Below are 17926 nucleotides of genomic sequence, written 5' to 3' on the forward strand. Positions count from 1 at the left end.
AAAAATCCAGCAATCTTTTGAATTTTCACAACAAAAGAAAAAGAAATATTTTCCTTAAAACTTTAGCTGTTAAATCTTAAGAAAAGTAGAAAAATGTTAAGAAATAAAAAAATCAATCAATAATAAATTAATCAACCCACCTTATGATAACACATTGGCTTTCATTGTCAATTAGCATATTCCGATACATGTTGTCAGACAGTGCATAGATGTGAGGTGGGTTCTCGTAGGATGCCTAAAGAGATATTTTTGACAGATAAAATGAGATTCTAAAAAAGTGATTTTTCATTTTTAAAATTAAAATACTAAAAACTAAAAAAACTGGAAAAAAACTTTCTTTATTGAAATTAATTTTTATGACAATAAAATACTGAATAAGAAGTGATTTTTCTAATACTTTTGATACAATAAGTAGTTTTCATTGTGCTTTTCGGGTAAGATTTGATTAAAGTCAATGAACACATCATTTCTAATGGATATGACAAATTAATAACTACTTAAATTATACTTTTCTAAGTTGAAGAATTTCTTTCCAATGTATAGAAACGCACTTACCAAAACTTTACATAGCCGTGAAGATATTTTTCTTTCATGTTTTTCTAAAGTGTAAGTGATATCGAAATACAACCACTAATATTCTATAAAATACATTTTTCTTAAACATTAAAATAGTCTCAAATAATGCTTCATCATACAAGATTAAAGACCAAAACAGAGTTTAGATAGATGTATTAGAAAGATTTGGGGGGCGAATGTTATTGATAATGTCAACCTCATCTATGAGAAGGTACCCCAATTTCGAATCAAGATAACATGGCTTATATAACAGTGAACTGGAATTGTATTTTGTAGTGCTGGACACACTACAATACTCTCCCATCTGAATTATATATGTGATAGAATTCGTTGAACAGATACTACTAGTTGATTCATTGATGTTTCGCGAGAAGCAGAGAGAGCTGTATTAAGATCATCATACTTTTGAGTGCTGATTGAGAGAGTTGAACTAAGTTCACGGTCGTGGTCCCTTCTGAGCAGTCGAGTGTATACAGGCCGATATGTGAAAATAAGCATTTAAGTTGCTTTTTTTAAAACTGAAAGGTATTTATTTAAAAAAAATAATGGTAAAATTTAAAATCCCTGAAAAACTTATGTTGTTGTTGTTGCCGTAGGCCATTAAGGCACTGGGGTTGCGATTATTCTTGTTTTGAAGTGGCGCCATTTACGGCTAAGAATTCGACTTCTGCCACACCCTCACGTCACACCCGTTTGTTTATAGGGTGGACCCATTCATACATACATCCACAGATTGAAATTTTGACCTGAACCAGAGAACGATCAATCCCCAATCCAGTACCAGTAGAGGTATGATTTTTTTTTATGAAAACATGGAGGAATTAGTGACCCAATAAATTTAACGTGCACCAGTCACCATTAACTACACGGGGAGTCTTCGGTCGGATGGATTCAAACTCTCGTTCTCTCGAGCGTGTATCCATCACCCTGTCCACTAGGCCCTACTAAAAAATTTATAAATAAAAGATGTGAATATCTCTGGGGCCAAATATTTTGAGATTTTTAACTATATAACTGAACAACTTTAGAAAATTTTTATTAAAATGAAGGAATGAAATTAAAAATTAAATAATGATCAATAACTAAATAAATCTGAATTGGACTTTTCATTAAAATAGGTAGTAAAAAAAGCATTTCATGACAAAATAAAATAAAAAGACCGTGTTTTTAAGGGATGGAAAACGCTTGGACTTTACAAAAAGAACAAGGAGGGCGCATTTATTGACATCAAAAGGCAGGCGGGAAGGGCCGACGTTCTAAAAACGCTTTTGGAGAACACTGGTGAAAATCTGCTGTTATTCGTTCAACTATATTTTTGATCACCACAATGTTTTTTTTTTTTTTTTTTTTTTTTTTTTTTTAAATATTATCAGACAAAAATAATAAAACTTTATAAAAACATTCAATTATAATTTTGATTAACATTAACTGGAAGAAAGACAATGATTAAGAAGAAAAGAAGATTAACTTACAGCTCCTTGATATTGTTCTATCTCCTTCTCTGTGAAGTATGGCATTTGCTTGAACGGATTCACAGAAATCAAAACTGGACCGATGTATGTCTTTGCTTTAAGTCAAGGTAAAAATTAAACAAGCAAAAAATAAGAAAGCAAGTACATATGGCTAGACTCTAAATTAATTATATTAAAATGTTTCCAACAAAAAAGTTCTCAAAGGATAGAAAAAAAAGACTTTAAATTGAAATCTAAACTACAAGTTCAAGCACATAGTAAAGAAAAACGTAGATGCATTATAGACTTCAGATGCATTAGTTGCTATAACTTTATCTTAACTTTGAAAAATGATAATATTCTTCGTACAATTTTGCATGTTAAAGTATAAGATATTTAAAAAATAACATGACAAACTAGTAAAGAGCTGTACGTGTTCTTATCAACCAACTCAAAATAATTTTCAGTTGACAAATATTTAAATTAGGTCAAACTAAACAAGTCAAGAGATAATTAGTGGGTACCCAGCAGTAGTGTACTGCTGGTGGAGCAGTAGGGTACTTTGATCCATCAGTACTGTACCTCTAGGTAAAGCAACTTTCAGTACCTATCAGGACTGGTGAGAGTGCAATAAAAAAGAGAAAACCACTCTATCAGAACTTGAAACCACTTTAACAAAGAATTAAGCAGCTAAAAAGTTGGCTGGTGAAACTGGAGGTAAGGTAAAATGTAATAAGAGCAAAATAAATATTATTTGTTTGTTTTTAAAATACCTACTATGCTTTATTTCTTTTGAATAATTTAGACTTTTATATAAACAATTTTAAAATTGAAACTATGAATTAAATTTTAAGTAAAGAAATCAGACAGGTGGTAACCTACTTTATTTATCACAATTTAAATATAAATAGGTAAAAAAAAACATTATTAGGGTTGTTTTTAAAGTAAGGGCCGTTCTGTTGTGTGCACTAATAGATGACGCGTGCGTCGCAATGAGTGCTTTTGTCGTGTCCCGACATTCTTTGGGAACAACTGTGCTCAGTTGCAGGGCCGGCTTATGCATGTCGCGGCCCCTAGGCAATGCTCGTCTCGGCTCCCCCCCTACCGTCTTCTAACTTCCTAATATATTTTTTCGCTAACACAACACTTTATTCATAATTATGCTGTTTTTTACTACATAGGTATATTATCACATTATTCAATAAAAATATTGAATCAAACGAAAAGAATATAAGTAATTAATATATGCATTTAAAAAAAATCATACAATAAGCTTAAATATTAACTCTTCTAACTTTTTTCGTTACAAAATCGTTCAAGACATCCTGAAAGTTAACCTTTTCCAATACATCATTTTCAATTGCCATTAAGGCCAATGAATTTAAACGGTTTTGAGACATAGTTGAACGAAGACAGTTTTTAATTAATTTCAATTTGGAAAAGTTTCGTTTTTCAAGCATGTTGTGTTAAAAAAGCTGCTCTTGCTGTATAGTCATCTGATTAGTCGGCGTTAAAATTACCGCGATAAAATTGCTTGCGATTATATTACTGCGTTATATATGAACTAACTACCATAATATTAATATCTAATTTGGAATGCGTTCAGAAATGTACTAAAATAGCGTCGATGTAATGTACAGAGCAAGACAATCGTCATTGAAATTTCGAATTAAATTTTTACTGTTTAAGAAACATTGTCAATTTTTTTCTCTGTAGCACAGGGCCCCTGAACGTGGAGGGGCCCCTAGGCAGTTGCCTACAGTGCCTAATGGATAAAACGGCCCTGCTCAGTTGCAGCTGTGTAGGCAAACTGTACGGTCAGTTCTGTGTCTCTAAAATGTTCAAATTTAACAAATCACCCGCCACGCACAAGATATGGTCAGTGATATGTTTTTAGTCGGTAAAAAGCTTGTCTGCTGCATGGATGGGTGCTCGTGTAAAGCTAAAGGTGGTGGCGCTAGTGGTAAAATTGCTCTTTCAAGACTTCCGGGTTACTGCTTCCGATATATTTTTACGCCGCTGATTGAAAAAACGCGCCATCATATTATTGCATCATATCTTTTGCAGTATTTCACATGTACCGAGTTATTTCTTTCAGCCTTTAAACTTCATGATTATCATATTAATATTATAATCATTAGAATATTTTCTAATTAGGCTAACTTAAAAAGATATTTTTAAAGATATTTTGGGCGACATTTTATTCAAATGTAGCCAAACAAGGGATAAAACACAAAACATGGGAAACCTTAAGAATTATTCACAATGAGATATTAACTTTCCAAAATTTTTTTTGGCCTTACGACCTCTGAAAATTAATACATTTCTGAAAGCTCTTATGAATGGTACAATTATGTTTAGATTCGAATCCAAATTACAATAACAAAACTGCATAGAATATTAGGCCTGTTCACACATCGCCTCGTAGTCATAACATAAGCGGAGGGATACACCGGAAATTTTCTAAATTTCTTCCGGTTTAAGGACGCTTGTTATTGTTTACATTAGACCACCCATCCATACATTCACTGGCAGATCTGTGAAGTGGCAAAATTCCCTGTCATGTTGAGAGGGAATTTTGCTACTCTATGACAACGACTCTCTCCGCAGCTCAGATCCCAGCATCATTGGACTCTTTTGGTTGGGAAGTTTTGGACCACCCCTCCCTACAGTCTAGTTCTTGCGCTGAGTGATTTTCATCTTATCCGATATTTCAAACATCCATTTGTCTGCAACGATGACGAATACGTGAAAACGGCCGCGACCTCTTGGTTAACGGCAGAGGCGGCAAATTTCTACGAAGAGGGCATTCTAAATCTCGTTGTAATGTATGACAAGTGTTTAAACAAACTCGGCAACTATGCTGAAAACAAGAGAAACGTATGTAGAATCTGAAAATAAATTTGCTTCTTGAAAATTTTCTTTCGTTTGGTACTTATTTTCAAACGGCCCTTACTGAAAAAACAACCTTCGTACATTTAAGGTGTATAACAATAACAGAATTATAAGCAGACGAGCAGGATACAAATATTTGGTCATCAAGATATCTTTTCTTTAAATTGTCGACGATGGCCGGTTCTGTAATTTTAGTGAGAAGCACCATATCATCCACCCCACTATGCTTGATGTGGTGACTTTGCCAATGATAAACCTGCAAACAACACACACATTTAAAACAATGGGCACTCACAACTGTGAGGGTTATAGAAATAAATAAATATAAATATGTTCATTGTAATCAAAATTTTATTTCAATACACTACAAATTGGAATTAGAAAAAATGATTTTGCTTAATTTAACATTTATATAATTAAGGAATTTTGTAATGAACTTTTGAAATAACTCAGAAAAGCGACACTATTTTCTCAAAACTTCCAAAAAAATTCAAAATCCCCTGAACCACCAGCCAAAATAACCCCAGATGGCTTAGTGAAATGAGGAATTTCAATGAAAAATCCAGAGATTTTATGGGCCTGAGAACTGCGTTACTTTTTTTGTAATAGAAAATTCGTAATTAGAAAAAAAAACAGTGTTTATCATTGTCAACAAATATTATTTAAAGAATTGTAAAAAAATGGTCGACAGAGTAAGATAATGACTTATTTTTAATACATTAATATCAGGAAATATCTAACCAATGTTGAATTTTAGCTTTTAAAAATGAGTTATATTGAAACATAGTAAAAGTTTCAATAAACTGAGCAGCACACTTTGTCGTGCTTAATTTAGACAAAGATATATCCCAGAAACAAAATAAAAAGTGAACACCTTAAATAACTTTGAATCTTACAATCGGATTTTCACATACTAGGGCTCAAATCATTCGAGGTCCTAATCTTAAATATGATAAATATGTAGAGCAAACGATATTTTAAGTCACGTTTTTGTGCCCGATGTCGCAACTTAAAACATCATCTGCATCAATGAATTAGCATATTAGTCCATCGAGTCATTAAGATTGAGTCATATTACGTGAAAATCCGTGATCAATGATCAAAATTTATTCAGGGCGTTCACTTTTTTCTTGCGCTTCGTACTTAATAAAATGCAACATGTGTGTTTCATTAAATTTAAGGCTTAACAAAACAGAAAATGGATTAAAAGAAGACTAATATTAAAAACATTTAACGAAGTAATTACATCAATATGCTACATTTGCATTGTCAGTTGGATACAAAAGAAAAAGAAGAAATGTTAATTTTTTATTTTGGGGGTGGGGGTGGGCGGAGTGATTTTCAATAACCACATAAATAATTTTTTGCTTTTAATAAAACGTTTGAAGATCCGTTGAATGGAATAAAAATAACTTCGAGCTACAGAGAATGTTGAAAGGGAAAGGCAATAAATCAAATATTTTTTCCCCCTTACTGTAAATCAAAATAACTGAACGATTGCGTGAGGTAGATTGTTGTAATATTTCCCCGACTTCCGCGATGAAAAAACTTATGTTGAAAATACCACACGAAACTTCTATTACTTTTTCTATCTAAATAAATATTATCAATAATTCGTTGCTGAATTAAGCTTCTATAGTAAGTATTTTTTCTCTTTTCCAGGAAATATTTTGATTATTTAAAAAAAAAAAAAAAAGGAATTTGGGACAATAATACTAATAATAAAAAAAACTTTTTGCATGTTTTCTTTTGACTCTTTATATTTTATGCAGTGTTTTGTTTGAAAAATCATTGTTGTGATGTTTCAGATCTATTTGTTTTATTGTTTGTATTTACTGCAGGAGTTGTGTTTTAGATATCGAAAATTGTTTTTTGACATTACACGTGTCAAAAAACGGTTGTTGAAACGTGGCATTTGTTTACGTTAGCAACTGTTCTTTCCATTCAATTTCGTGTAAGCCAAGCCCGTCAAGTATCAATTCGCTTAAGTGACACATTCTAAATTCTTTTACAAAGATTTCAATTCTTTCTCTCTATATTTACGAAGAGACTTAACACAAAGAGAGCCATGAAGCCACGCGGAACATAAACAAACTAATAATACATGGAAGTTGCCAGATACATAAATAAATAAAATATATCACTGTTATAATAAAATACATAAGCAAATAATAAATCTAAGTTAAGTAAAAGAAATTAGACGAGAAAAATTATATTTCAACTAATTCTATGTGCGATACGGCTCTGTATTTCATTAATTTATCGTTAATTAACATTCTAAACTTATGTAGAGAAACTAAGCTCAACTTTAATACGCCATTGGATTAGCAGGCGCTGACGTCATAGGTCACATGTGTGGGTAAGGAAGGTTTTCTTCTTGAAGTGCAAGTACCCAATTGAAAAGTTATAGCTATTCTTTTTCAGTTTCACGTTAATTTATCACTAGACAATTATTATTAAACTTATTATTAGTCACAATTAGTCAAGTAATTTAAGGAGAAAGGAATAAAAATTTGTGGCAAACGGAAAATATTTGAATAATTCAAAAAAACTGTACATTCTTGACAATTGATAACAGTAGATTGCAAGGGGTATTGTATTCATACGACAAAGACAGATTCAAAGGGTGTAAAAATAATTGAAAGTTTAAGATTTGTGGAATTATAGAGTTTAATGTCACACGTGTAAGTTATATTATGATTTCAAAACCAAACAGTATTGCTAACTAAATCTAATGGAGAAAAAATGTGAGGGTCAGAAATGTTAACTTAAAAGTCTCTTAAAATTTTAAATACAGTAAAATAATAAAAATCCTTCAAAAAGGTATTTATTACAACTTAAACGGGTCACAAGTTCGATGATAAGCAACAGCATATTTTTTTTTCCTGATCGCATTGTTTCACTACTGAATAAATCACATTTTTACTCCAAGAGCAACAGTGTCAGACGAAAATATATCAATCATACAATGACCTAAAAGGTAATATAATGACAGACCAAAGAAACAACTCGAAAAGCGACGTTTCCACCAACGAATGACGTAATTATACACCCGACAGCCAATTCAAAATGACAATGGTAAACAATAAACCAGCAGTCGGGCTTCGCCCCTGTTGTAACTGCACGAATAAAATGAGCAGGATTTCGCAAAAGCCAATAAATGGGAAAATCATTATGCGTCACATAAACGGAAATAGAGGAAAACTATTTACTGGAATGGAGTCAAAAGGGTTGAACGAGCAAGAAGCGAACCTCTCGTTTGTTCTGTGCCGAGTAGCTGATAATTTTGAATAACGGTTCACTGGGTGCATAGTCAGCAGACCAGAACAAAAAAAAAACAGACGCATGTTGGGCTCACGTTCATTGAATAAGAAAGAACAAGAACGAATTTCAATAGGAAAAGAAAAAAAGTATATCACCGAGAAATCAGCATTTGTCATGAGATGAGTTAGTGAAGAAGGTATCGGAATGATTTTTATCTTTTTAAGTTCCATTTTTCCGTTTTGGTGAACAGGAGATTGCACTGTGTGGAGAATGAATAGCGATGAGTGACAAGCGGAAGATGAAAAGAGAACTACACGATTCCTTGATTACATTTATAATAAATTTTAAGGATAACAGAAAGCGAAACACGATAAAGAAAAATCTGCTAGTTAATAAAAATAAATAAATATAAAAAAAAATACGGAGAAACTAAAAATGAGCAATTAAAAAAATAAAGCAAATGATGAGTAAAGCTCAATGGTGCCATGCAAAAGTTTGCATAACATATTCAAGGCCCACGCTAAGGATTTCAAATTATTAGCCAGCAAATAAGTCAAATACAGGATATCTGCTACAATTTAGATTTTCAAATTCATGCCTTTTCATGACTAATTTCAAGAATTTTTCATGACTTAACGAAGCTACTATTTTCTCCAACAAAAACACAACAATAAATTTAAAAAAGCATTATAATATAATAACATTAATTGAAATGATAGGTATAACCAAAACTGTTATAATCTGCATCTTCATATTTATGGATTTTAAATTTAAAAAACAGAGTAAAGAAAGAGTTGACGCAATAAAATAGCTGAAAAAAATACAAAAGCAAATATTTTTTTAATCTTTTTTTCTGAAGAATTATATTCTAAAGATACTTTTCTTGTTCATTGGAAAGGAAAGAAATACTCCTGACTTTTCTGTTCTCATTTCGGAATAAAAAAAATTCGCCAATGACTGGCTTGCTTCAGCAAGAATTTTAAACTGATAAAAAGAAAGAAAAAAATTCTGAAATTACAGAAGTTCAAAAGTTAATTCGCTCAAGAAATGATGTTTTTTTCCTTCATTTTTTGAAAGAACACCATATTTTTTAAAAAACATGATAAAAACATTTTATATTTTGATAAAATATGACTGTGAGTGGGGATTTTGTTACAAATTCAGATATTCGGAACAACATGAACAACATTCGGAACAACATTCCATTTTAAAAATTAGATTTTTCAGCGACCTAAATCCATAACTTTCCATGATTTTTTTTTAAAATCATGACATTTCATGATAAATTTTGTTCAATACCAAAATTCATGACATTCCAGGTGCACAGATACCCAGCAAATATCAAAAGTATTAGCCAAAAGTAAGAATTAACAATTTTTTAACTGATTTTTTCTCAAATAAAAATAGAAATTTACCATAAATGGGAGAGAGGAAGAAAAATGCAGATGTTGTTTCTTCGATTTTAATGAAAAGGAATTGGTTGGAATTAATTTTTGATAACTTTAGACTAGAACAATAATAAAAAAATAAATATATAAAAAAGGTTTTGGTCACGCGATACCAAGTGATCCGGCAACGAACGTTGATAATCTGTATTTTACAGTAGTTTGCATCATCTGGACTTAATAGAATTTTAATTGATTATGCTATGCATCTAACTTAAATTACTGGAATCGAATAAAAAATACAGGATTTGTTCAGAAAAACTCATTATGAGCTTTTTTTTTTCAGGCTCGAGGGGATTATAAATTTTTCTTTTTGCCGGGAAAACTATTTGCAACACACACGCCGAATTTACGATTTTATCGCATTTGGCGAGGTGGCGAATGCTTAGCGAGCACGTTTTCTAACATTTAAAACTAAATGACTATCTTATTTAATCTCTTTCGCGGTATATAAAAATCATTGATATAATCGGTAATCTATTTATACCACAACCTTGAATTGAGTGCAAAATAAATTCTATTTTTAGAGATTCCCTCTACATCTGCCTAACACATTAGCATAGAATTTGAAAATCGTTATATGGATTCCAAGGTTTTGATTTCATTAAAATTCGTTATCATTTCTCACACTTTCTTTTCTGTCAGCACATTTGTATGTGTAAGGCTAAGAGAAGAAGCCTTGACCATAATTTTTAAACCATTAATAGCCAATACATGGATTCCTTAACTTTCCTTGGCAAAAACTATTCCAACGTAAACATGACGGACACATTTTTGATTTTTCGGTGGACACATTCTCCAGGCCGTTTTTAAAATTTATTTTACTTAATAATTCTTTGTATACATAAAAATGAAGAATCCTCTTTACTTAAGAGCTCCATATTTTCAAAAAATAAAACATTTTTATGATTTAACATAACTTGATTCTTCAAATAGTGTTAATAATCATCTTCAGGATAAATCTTCTACTAATACTGTCTTTCCCCCCAACTACTGCAATCACCAAATTTTCATCTTAAATATTTTTATATCTTCAAAAATATTTCGAACATAAACCTGTTAAGCAGGTTTAAAAAATTCTCTATTGGAAATCTTAATGATGTGTATTTCGACCGAAAAAAGTAAATGATTGATTACATTCACTACGTGGGGGGAAAAAAAATCCTAACTTAAATAATATTTATTATTTTTCCTCTAAAACCAGAAAAAGATAAAAAATTTTTTTTTCCCCCAAGTAAGTACTAACCACACATTAGTTACATGCCAGAAGCGATCATAGCCAAAGAGCGATGGCACTCAGTAAAAAATAACTTTCAAATTTTAATATTTATTCTTTTGCATATCAAACCTCAAATTAGATCACTAAAAAAGTAAACATCTAACGACAACTTATGTTATGAGTAAGTTATCGTTGCAAATCATTGAGGTTTAACAGCGAAAAAAAATTTTTTTTCTTCCAACTTTAATATCAATCTTTTCGCTTCAAAAGCCTCAAATGGATCATAAAAGATCTAACTAGCGCAAGTGCGAAAGCGGGTTATAAATAGGGTGACCAGACGTCCCCCATTGTCCCCGCACGGCGAGGACCTCGTGTCCCCGGTCGGTTTGCGTCCCCGGTTTTGTCCCCGGTAATAAAATTTAAAAATTTTGTGTAAAATATTTGATAAAAGTTTGTTATATGTAATTTTTATTTCCTCAAAAATTTTCATACAAATTAATGTAAGCATTGAAAATTAAATGTAAACTAGTTTTTAAGAACACACTATAACATTTTGGAACACATAACTTTAATATCTAGTTATGTTTACATTTTTACTAGGCTGTACGCCAGACATGTTTATATAAGAAAAGAAGTTTAAAACAAGACGTAACATGAATATTAGTTGCCGCTTTTAAAACAATTAATATCTTGGGTTACATAAAATGCCAATATTAGCTAATTTCCACTAAAAACAACAACAATTACTACATTTCAGTTTTATTTTAGAAAAATAACTAAAACATTTTATAATCGGGTAAACATTTTATAAATATCTAACCAATAAAGTATAAAACCATTTTTTATGAAATTGTTATTATTATCACTTACGACTAATTAATTTTTATAAATTCTAATTATTCTGCATTTTGAAAGCCTCATAATTTGTTATCGTAATAGATATTTAGAAAAATATTTTTATTTCTTTAAAATAGATGTCAATATGGCAACAGAAACAAAAAAAAAAAAAAGGAAATGCAATTATTTGGAAGATTGGAAAAACGGGTTTCCATTTATTGAACCGAATCCTGATAATTCTTCCAAAGCAAAATTTACAATGTGTGGAGCAACGTTTTCAGTTGAAAGTGGAGGACGTACAGCCATAGCAGATCACATTCTTACAATTAAACACAAAGAAGCTTTGGCAGCAAAAACAAAAATGAAATCCGTCAAACAGTTTTTTTGTAAGCTGGAACCATCCAAAGAAGAGTTTGACTTAGCAACATATGAAGGAAAGCTTGCATTTCACACCATTCGTCACAACCAATCGTTTCGCAGCATGGACTGTACTTCAAATTTACAGAAGAAATTTGTAGACAAGAAATTTTCTTGTGCCCGAACAAAATGCGAAGCTATCGCTGTCAATGTTTTTTCTCCGTGGGCATTTCTTGAATTGAAGAAAGATTTACAGTCTGTTCAATTTGTAACAATATCTTACGATACTTCCAATCACAATCATGTAAAATTACTTCCTATTTTAGTGCGGTATTTTCAGTGGGACTGTGCTAAAGATCCAATTAATAATAAACTTGTATCACTAAACGAAATTAAAGGAGAAACTGCAAAGATTTTATTTTCAGAAATATTAAACGCACTATTCGAGTTCCAATTGAAGGATAAAATGGCTGGTTTGTCTGCGGATAATACTAACACTAATTTTGGAGGATTGTTAAGAAGAGGAACAGAAAATGTTCATACTAAACTTCAAACTGAGTTAGGAAAAGATATTTTTGGTTTTGGGTGTAATGCGCATATTATACATAATGGCGCTAAAACTGCTTTTGATTGTTTGCCTGTAGATATTAACGTTATGGTATCTAAACTTTTTAGTTATTTTAAAATTTACACAGTCCGAATTGAAAGACTGAAAGAATTTTGTGAGTATGCTGACCAAGAATATCATCAAATTTTAGGACACATTCATGTTAGGTGGTTGACATTACTTCCTGCTGTAGAAAGAATTCTTAAAATTTATTCATCTCTTAAAGAATTTATGTTGTCTGAAAAAAAGTGCCCAAAAATCTTGAAGAATTATTTTGAGAGTGAAACAATCGAGTTATGGTTGTTTTTTGCGCATTCGCATGCTGCAATTTTTAATCAAAGCATCTTGAAAATTGAAAGCGATGACAAATGTGTTATTGAATCTGGAGCGGTTGTCAAGGATTTGATATTTAAATTGAAAGCACGAAAGAATGCCAAATTTGTTCCACTTGTTGTAAAACCTGAATTGACTAAATTGATTGCTGAGAATATCATTACTGAAGATTCTTATTTAGAAACGTCGAAAGAATTCTATGAAGCTGCGATTTCATATTTAGAAGCTTGGAACGATAACAACGATGATATGTCTGATTTGAAGTGCCTTCTTTTAGATTGTAAGCCTTCACGGTCTGAATTCGACGAGGCAGTTCTGTCTCTCTCTTCAAAATGTGCAATTTTGAATGTTAATTCCGACGATTTATTTGACGATTTTACTTATCTTGAAGGTTATTTGGATTCAAAAGACGATAAATGGTACCAATCCGTACACATAACAGACAAATGGCGCGAAATAAACAATTATTTTCAAAAAAACAATATACCATTTACAAATATCAAAAGAATTGTTGATCTTGCAATGTGCTGGCCAAGCAGCAATGCGTCTGTAGAACGGGTATTTTCGCGCATAAATAACTATTGGACTAAAGAAAAATCGCGAATGGATGTGAATACAGTGAAAGCGGTTTTATCTCTACTGATTAATTTTGATTTTCCACGTGACATATTTTCTCAATTTCTCGAAAAAAATCCTGAAATTTTAAAGAAAATTCATTCTTTAGAAAAATACGGTGTTTAGAAATAGTATAATTTTAAAAGCAATACAATTGTTTTGTTAACAGATTTTAAAATTATGTAAAAATGTTATGATCACGATTTTAACGATATAATTTATATACTAAATTATAAAATAAAAGTAAACGAAAAAAAAAATATTTTTTAAGATAAATTATCAAATTTTTTTGTCCAATTTTTTCCGTCAATAAAATTGGGGGGGGGGTAGAGATGAGTGTCCCCGGAATTGCCCGAAAAAATCTGGTCACCCTAGTTATAAATACAACAAATGTGAATAATCGTTGACGGAACTTCAACTTTAAAAAAAGCCCATTAGCAGCTGTGAATATTCCAGAAAAAAGATAACTTGGAAACATTTATATTTTATTTTATTTTATAACTGTCGTTGAACAGTCGACCCAATTTTTTGGGTTTGCGACTACTCATGTTCAACTCCGTAGCCTTGTCATTTTGAACCCAATCCAGAAGACAAGGGAACTCACGGATCAAATTTGCCTTCGTGGAGGACTTCTTGATGGAACTAACCCGAAAATGCGTTACATGGAGAGGAAAACCTTCGACGGTTAGTTTGTCGGTAAGGGGACTTAAACTCATGATCCGTCTCTGAGGATATTTTACGTCAGCACCGTGGTCGGTGCAAGATGGATGCGGTATTCGTATCGACCAGCCATTGCTGGGATTCGAACCCGGTTCACCTCTATTCCCTGAGCCATCACGCCAACTATATAATAAATAAATGTTCAACAGTCAATAATTTATGTTTATGCTATTTCCAACATAGTGAAAAAATAAATAAATAAAGTGTACGTATTTTCTGATTTGGATAAGAATTTGCAAATTTTCCCGGTATGAAATGCTCAAAATTGAGAAATAGTTTACAAGCTTGGAGCCATAAACATCTTTTGGGCAATTTCGGAGTCCCCTCCTTTTATGCTGACGTAAGAAAGCCACAAATACTGGTTTTTGCGTTCACTTTTACCGATCTAATCTTAAGATAAAATTTTTAAATTCAAATGTTAAATTCAAGTAAAGATATAAAACAAAATCTGATAAAAAACAAATGTTTACTGTCTTAATTCAGGTAACAAAATTTTGAGTAGAATTTTCATTAGGTCTCCTTGCATTTTCTTTTTGTGTTTAAACTTGTGAACTCTGAAACTTTTCAAAGAAATATTTTTTAAATGCTTCTTTTACTAAATTAAACTTAAATTTAAAATTCGAAATTTTTTCTCAAATAATTTAATTGATTATTATTTTCATTTTTTTTTTTTTTTTTTTTTTGCTTTTTAAGGAAATTTTGAAAATAAAAGGATTTTAATGTCTAACGTAAGTCATTGCTCAAACCTTTTCTTCCCTTGTCAGCAAAAATAAGTAAATCCCCAACTCCCACCCTAGGTGCTTAAGTAGTACTGAAAACCTCTTTCATCAAAATATAAGAAATTTTTTTCTACCATCTTATTAGAAGTAAATCTTGAGAAAATAAACACCGTATTAAAAATGACGGTCAAAAAAGTTTCGAGATTTCGTAAATCTCTAAGACTATGCTACAGGGAGTAACAATTTTACTTAAACATTCGAAGTAGGTTTTAACCTACAAATTTCCAGAGCTAACTAAGTGCTTTGTAAAAAAAATTTAACTTTTTTTTTAAAAAATCCATATGAATCTTGTAAAACTATAACCAGATGCGTGAAGAGGTATGAGGGGGAAGGTTATCCCGAATGGTAACTCCATAAAATTCCATTTTTAGCAAATTTGCAATTTTCTTTAAAATTAATTTAAAACTTAGAGAATTTTTGTAAATATATTTTGAAATTTGAAAACGGTCACTCCCCCCCCCTTAAAATTTGCCATTAGAGCACAAGAAAAAAAAAAAGGAAAAAATCTAGCCAAACGGATAAGATCTCTTATTAAAAGGCTGACTTGTGACACAAAAAAGAATCTTAAGGAATCGCGTATTTACATTAGTAATATTGAGTCACATATCGCAACTGTTACGTCAAGTTTTCTTTTTCTCTTCTCGAAGAACGGACTGGGTGATGAGGTACCAAAATGGGGTGTCGCACGAAACAAGACTCCCCAAAACACTGACTCACAGCTGCTTCTAATTTTAAAAAAATCCTCCGTTGTTGGGAAACAAACAGGAACACTTTCTTTGCGAACAATAAGCGTTTCACACTCAACGGAGGTGCAACGGAGGGATACAAGAAAATGACACTTCCGGAACTAAATACGAATGCTGTGGTCACGCATAACAACTCTTATAAGGGGAAGTTAATTTGTATCAGTAAAATTAAAATGAAGTACGAAACATATCCTTTATTTTAGAGCAGTGGTCGGAAAAACTACATTTTCTGTGTAGTTAACTGTAACTACTTTATTACAATTATAGTTAGCTGTAACTATTTTTTTTTTTTTTAAATGTAGCGACTACAAACTACTTTCGAAATGTTGTCACTACTTTTAAAAGACAAACTTAAAGGGAGAATTTAATTTTCATCAATATTCAAAAGGATTTTGAATAAAAAATTGGTTTGGTTAAATGGCAGAAGTTATTAAAATGTTTTAATTCATGTTTATACAAGAAAAAGTTTTTTTTAAAAAAAATTCTAAAGCACTTTTTACGAATTCGTTCTTTTAACCTTTGAACTCTATGCTTTTCTCGACAGGGAATATTTAATTTAAAAAGTGCTGGAAAATTATTAAATATTCGGGATTTAAGTGATTTTTTTTTATATCTTCCGAGAAATAAAGTACAGTGCGAAAAAACAAAAAAACGGACTAAACAGAATAACTTTTGATCTAATGATCGGATTTTCACGTTCTAGGACTCAATCTTAATGGTTTAAGGGGACGACAGCAAACATGCTAATTAATTAATGCAGACGATATTTTAAGATACGAAATCAGACACAGAAGCGCACTTTATAGTTGCTGTGAAATCGAATTTTAAAAAAGTCAGATATATAAAATTCGATTTCTCAGGAACGATTCGACCGATTTCGCATCGATTTTTCCGAGCATTAGACGTAGATCTTATTACCGCTCGGCCGCAGAAGCATTCTTATTGCGTATGATGACGGGCCTGCGAAGGATTTGCACCTATCAGATTCGAAAATATTTTTGCGTTTGAACATTGCTTCTTTATTTAACTAACGTTAAAGGTAGTTGCCAGAAATCGCTATGTATCGCACTACTCACTACGCTACTTCTTTTAAAAAGTAGAGCACTACACAAAAAACTACGGAAAAAGTAGCGACTACAGTAGTTTCTTGTTTGTAGCGCAACTTCCGACCACTATCTTAGAGGTATAATTAGAAGAAATTTTGAGTCTGTTAACGATACTCATCTAAAATTATTTTATCGTAAAAACGGATTCCTTACAAATGAGTTTTATGGTAAAAATGATCCCTTGACGAAATATTTTACCTTAAAAGACAGGAATGTTTGAATCATAATCCATAATTTTTAAATTACAACTTCTTGGCCAAGTGCAATATTGGACTTCAATATCTCTATGCATCTTACAAAGATAATTGTCTTACTGTTTAATGCATTTTTGTTGGACAATATAAACCCATGATATGATTATTAATACAAAAAAAAAACAATCCAGACATCTTTATCAGAAATCAGTATAAAATGTATGAAAGTTATAACAATATTTAGCATTAATATTTATTTATCACTCCTTTTTAATATTATCCTCAAATAATATTAAGTATTTGATTTTGATTATTATTCAATATTAAAGGCTTAGAACTCTAAGTGTCGTTCTTCTATTATACTGTAATTTAATAGTATAATATTATATATAGCGTGTATTTATGGTGTAGATATTTACTTACTGTTTTACTATCATTGAACGATAAACAAAAATGTATTAAGGCAGGATTTTGTTTTTTAGAAATTTTCTATTATTAAAATAAAAAATATTTTCCCTAGACTTTGACTAGGGCGTTAAAGAGTTAATATTAAACATTTTTAACGAACGTTAGTTAATATTAACTTGGATCCGTATTAACTTAGAACAGCTATTGTTGAATTATTATAGTAGTATTCATAAGAAAACACTTTCAATAAATCATTAATTATTATAATAGCGTTTTGTTTCGAAGCAACTTCCTTTCGCTTCTTGGCTTCATTAAAAGTAAAAGTAAGAAAAGAAAAAAAAAAGGCCGTAAAGTAGGTTAATGATGAATGATCT

At 31.2% G+C, this 17926-nt stretch overlaps 1 protein-coding gene across 4 annotated transcripts in view; it reads right to left on the bottom strand.

The window, feature by feature from the left end:
* The window catches only part of LOC107441660 (unconventional myosin-Ie), a 153934-nt gene that overhangs the window by 50194 nt on the left and 85814 nt on the right, over positions 1–17926 (bottom strand). For all 4 annotated transcript variants that reach the window (XM_087165420.1, XM_087165421.1, XM_087165419.1 and 1 more), the window contains exons 2-4: positions 5053–5178; positions 2049–2138; positions 141–235 (exon numbers count right to left, since the gene is read on the bottom strand). In XM_087165420.1, the coding sequence (XP_087021546.1) occupies positions 141–235; positions 2049–2138; positions 5053–5178 (311 nt within the window). The remainder of the gene's footprint in view (positions 1–140; positions 236–2048; positions 2139–5052; positions 5179–17926) is intronic.

This window comes from Parasteatoda tepidariorum, chromosome 6 (genome assembly GCF_982258835.1).
Source record: "Parasteatoda tepidariorum strain Cologne lab strain chromosome 6, Ptep-v5.0, whole genome shotgun sequence".
Taxonomy (NCBI): Eukaryota; Metazoa; Arthropoda; class Arachnida; order Araneae; family Theridiidae; genus Parasteatoda; species Parasteatoda tepidariorum.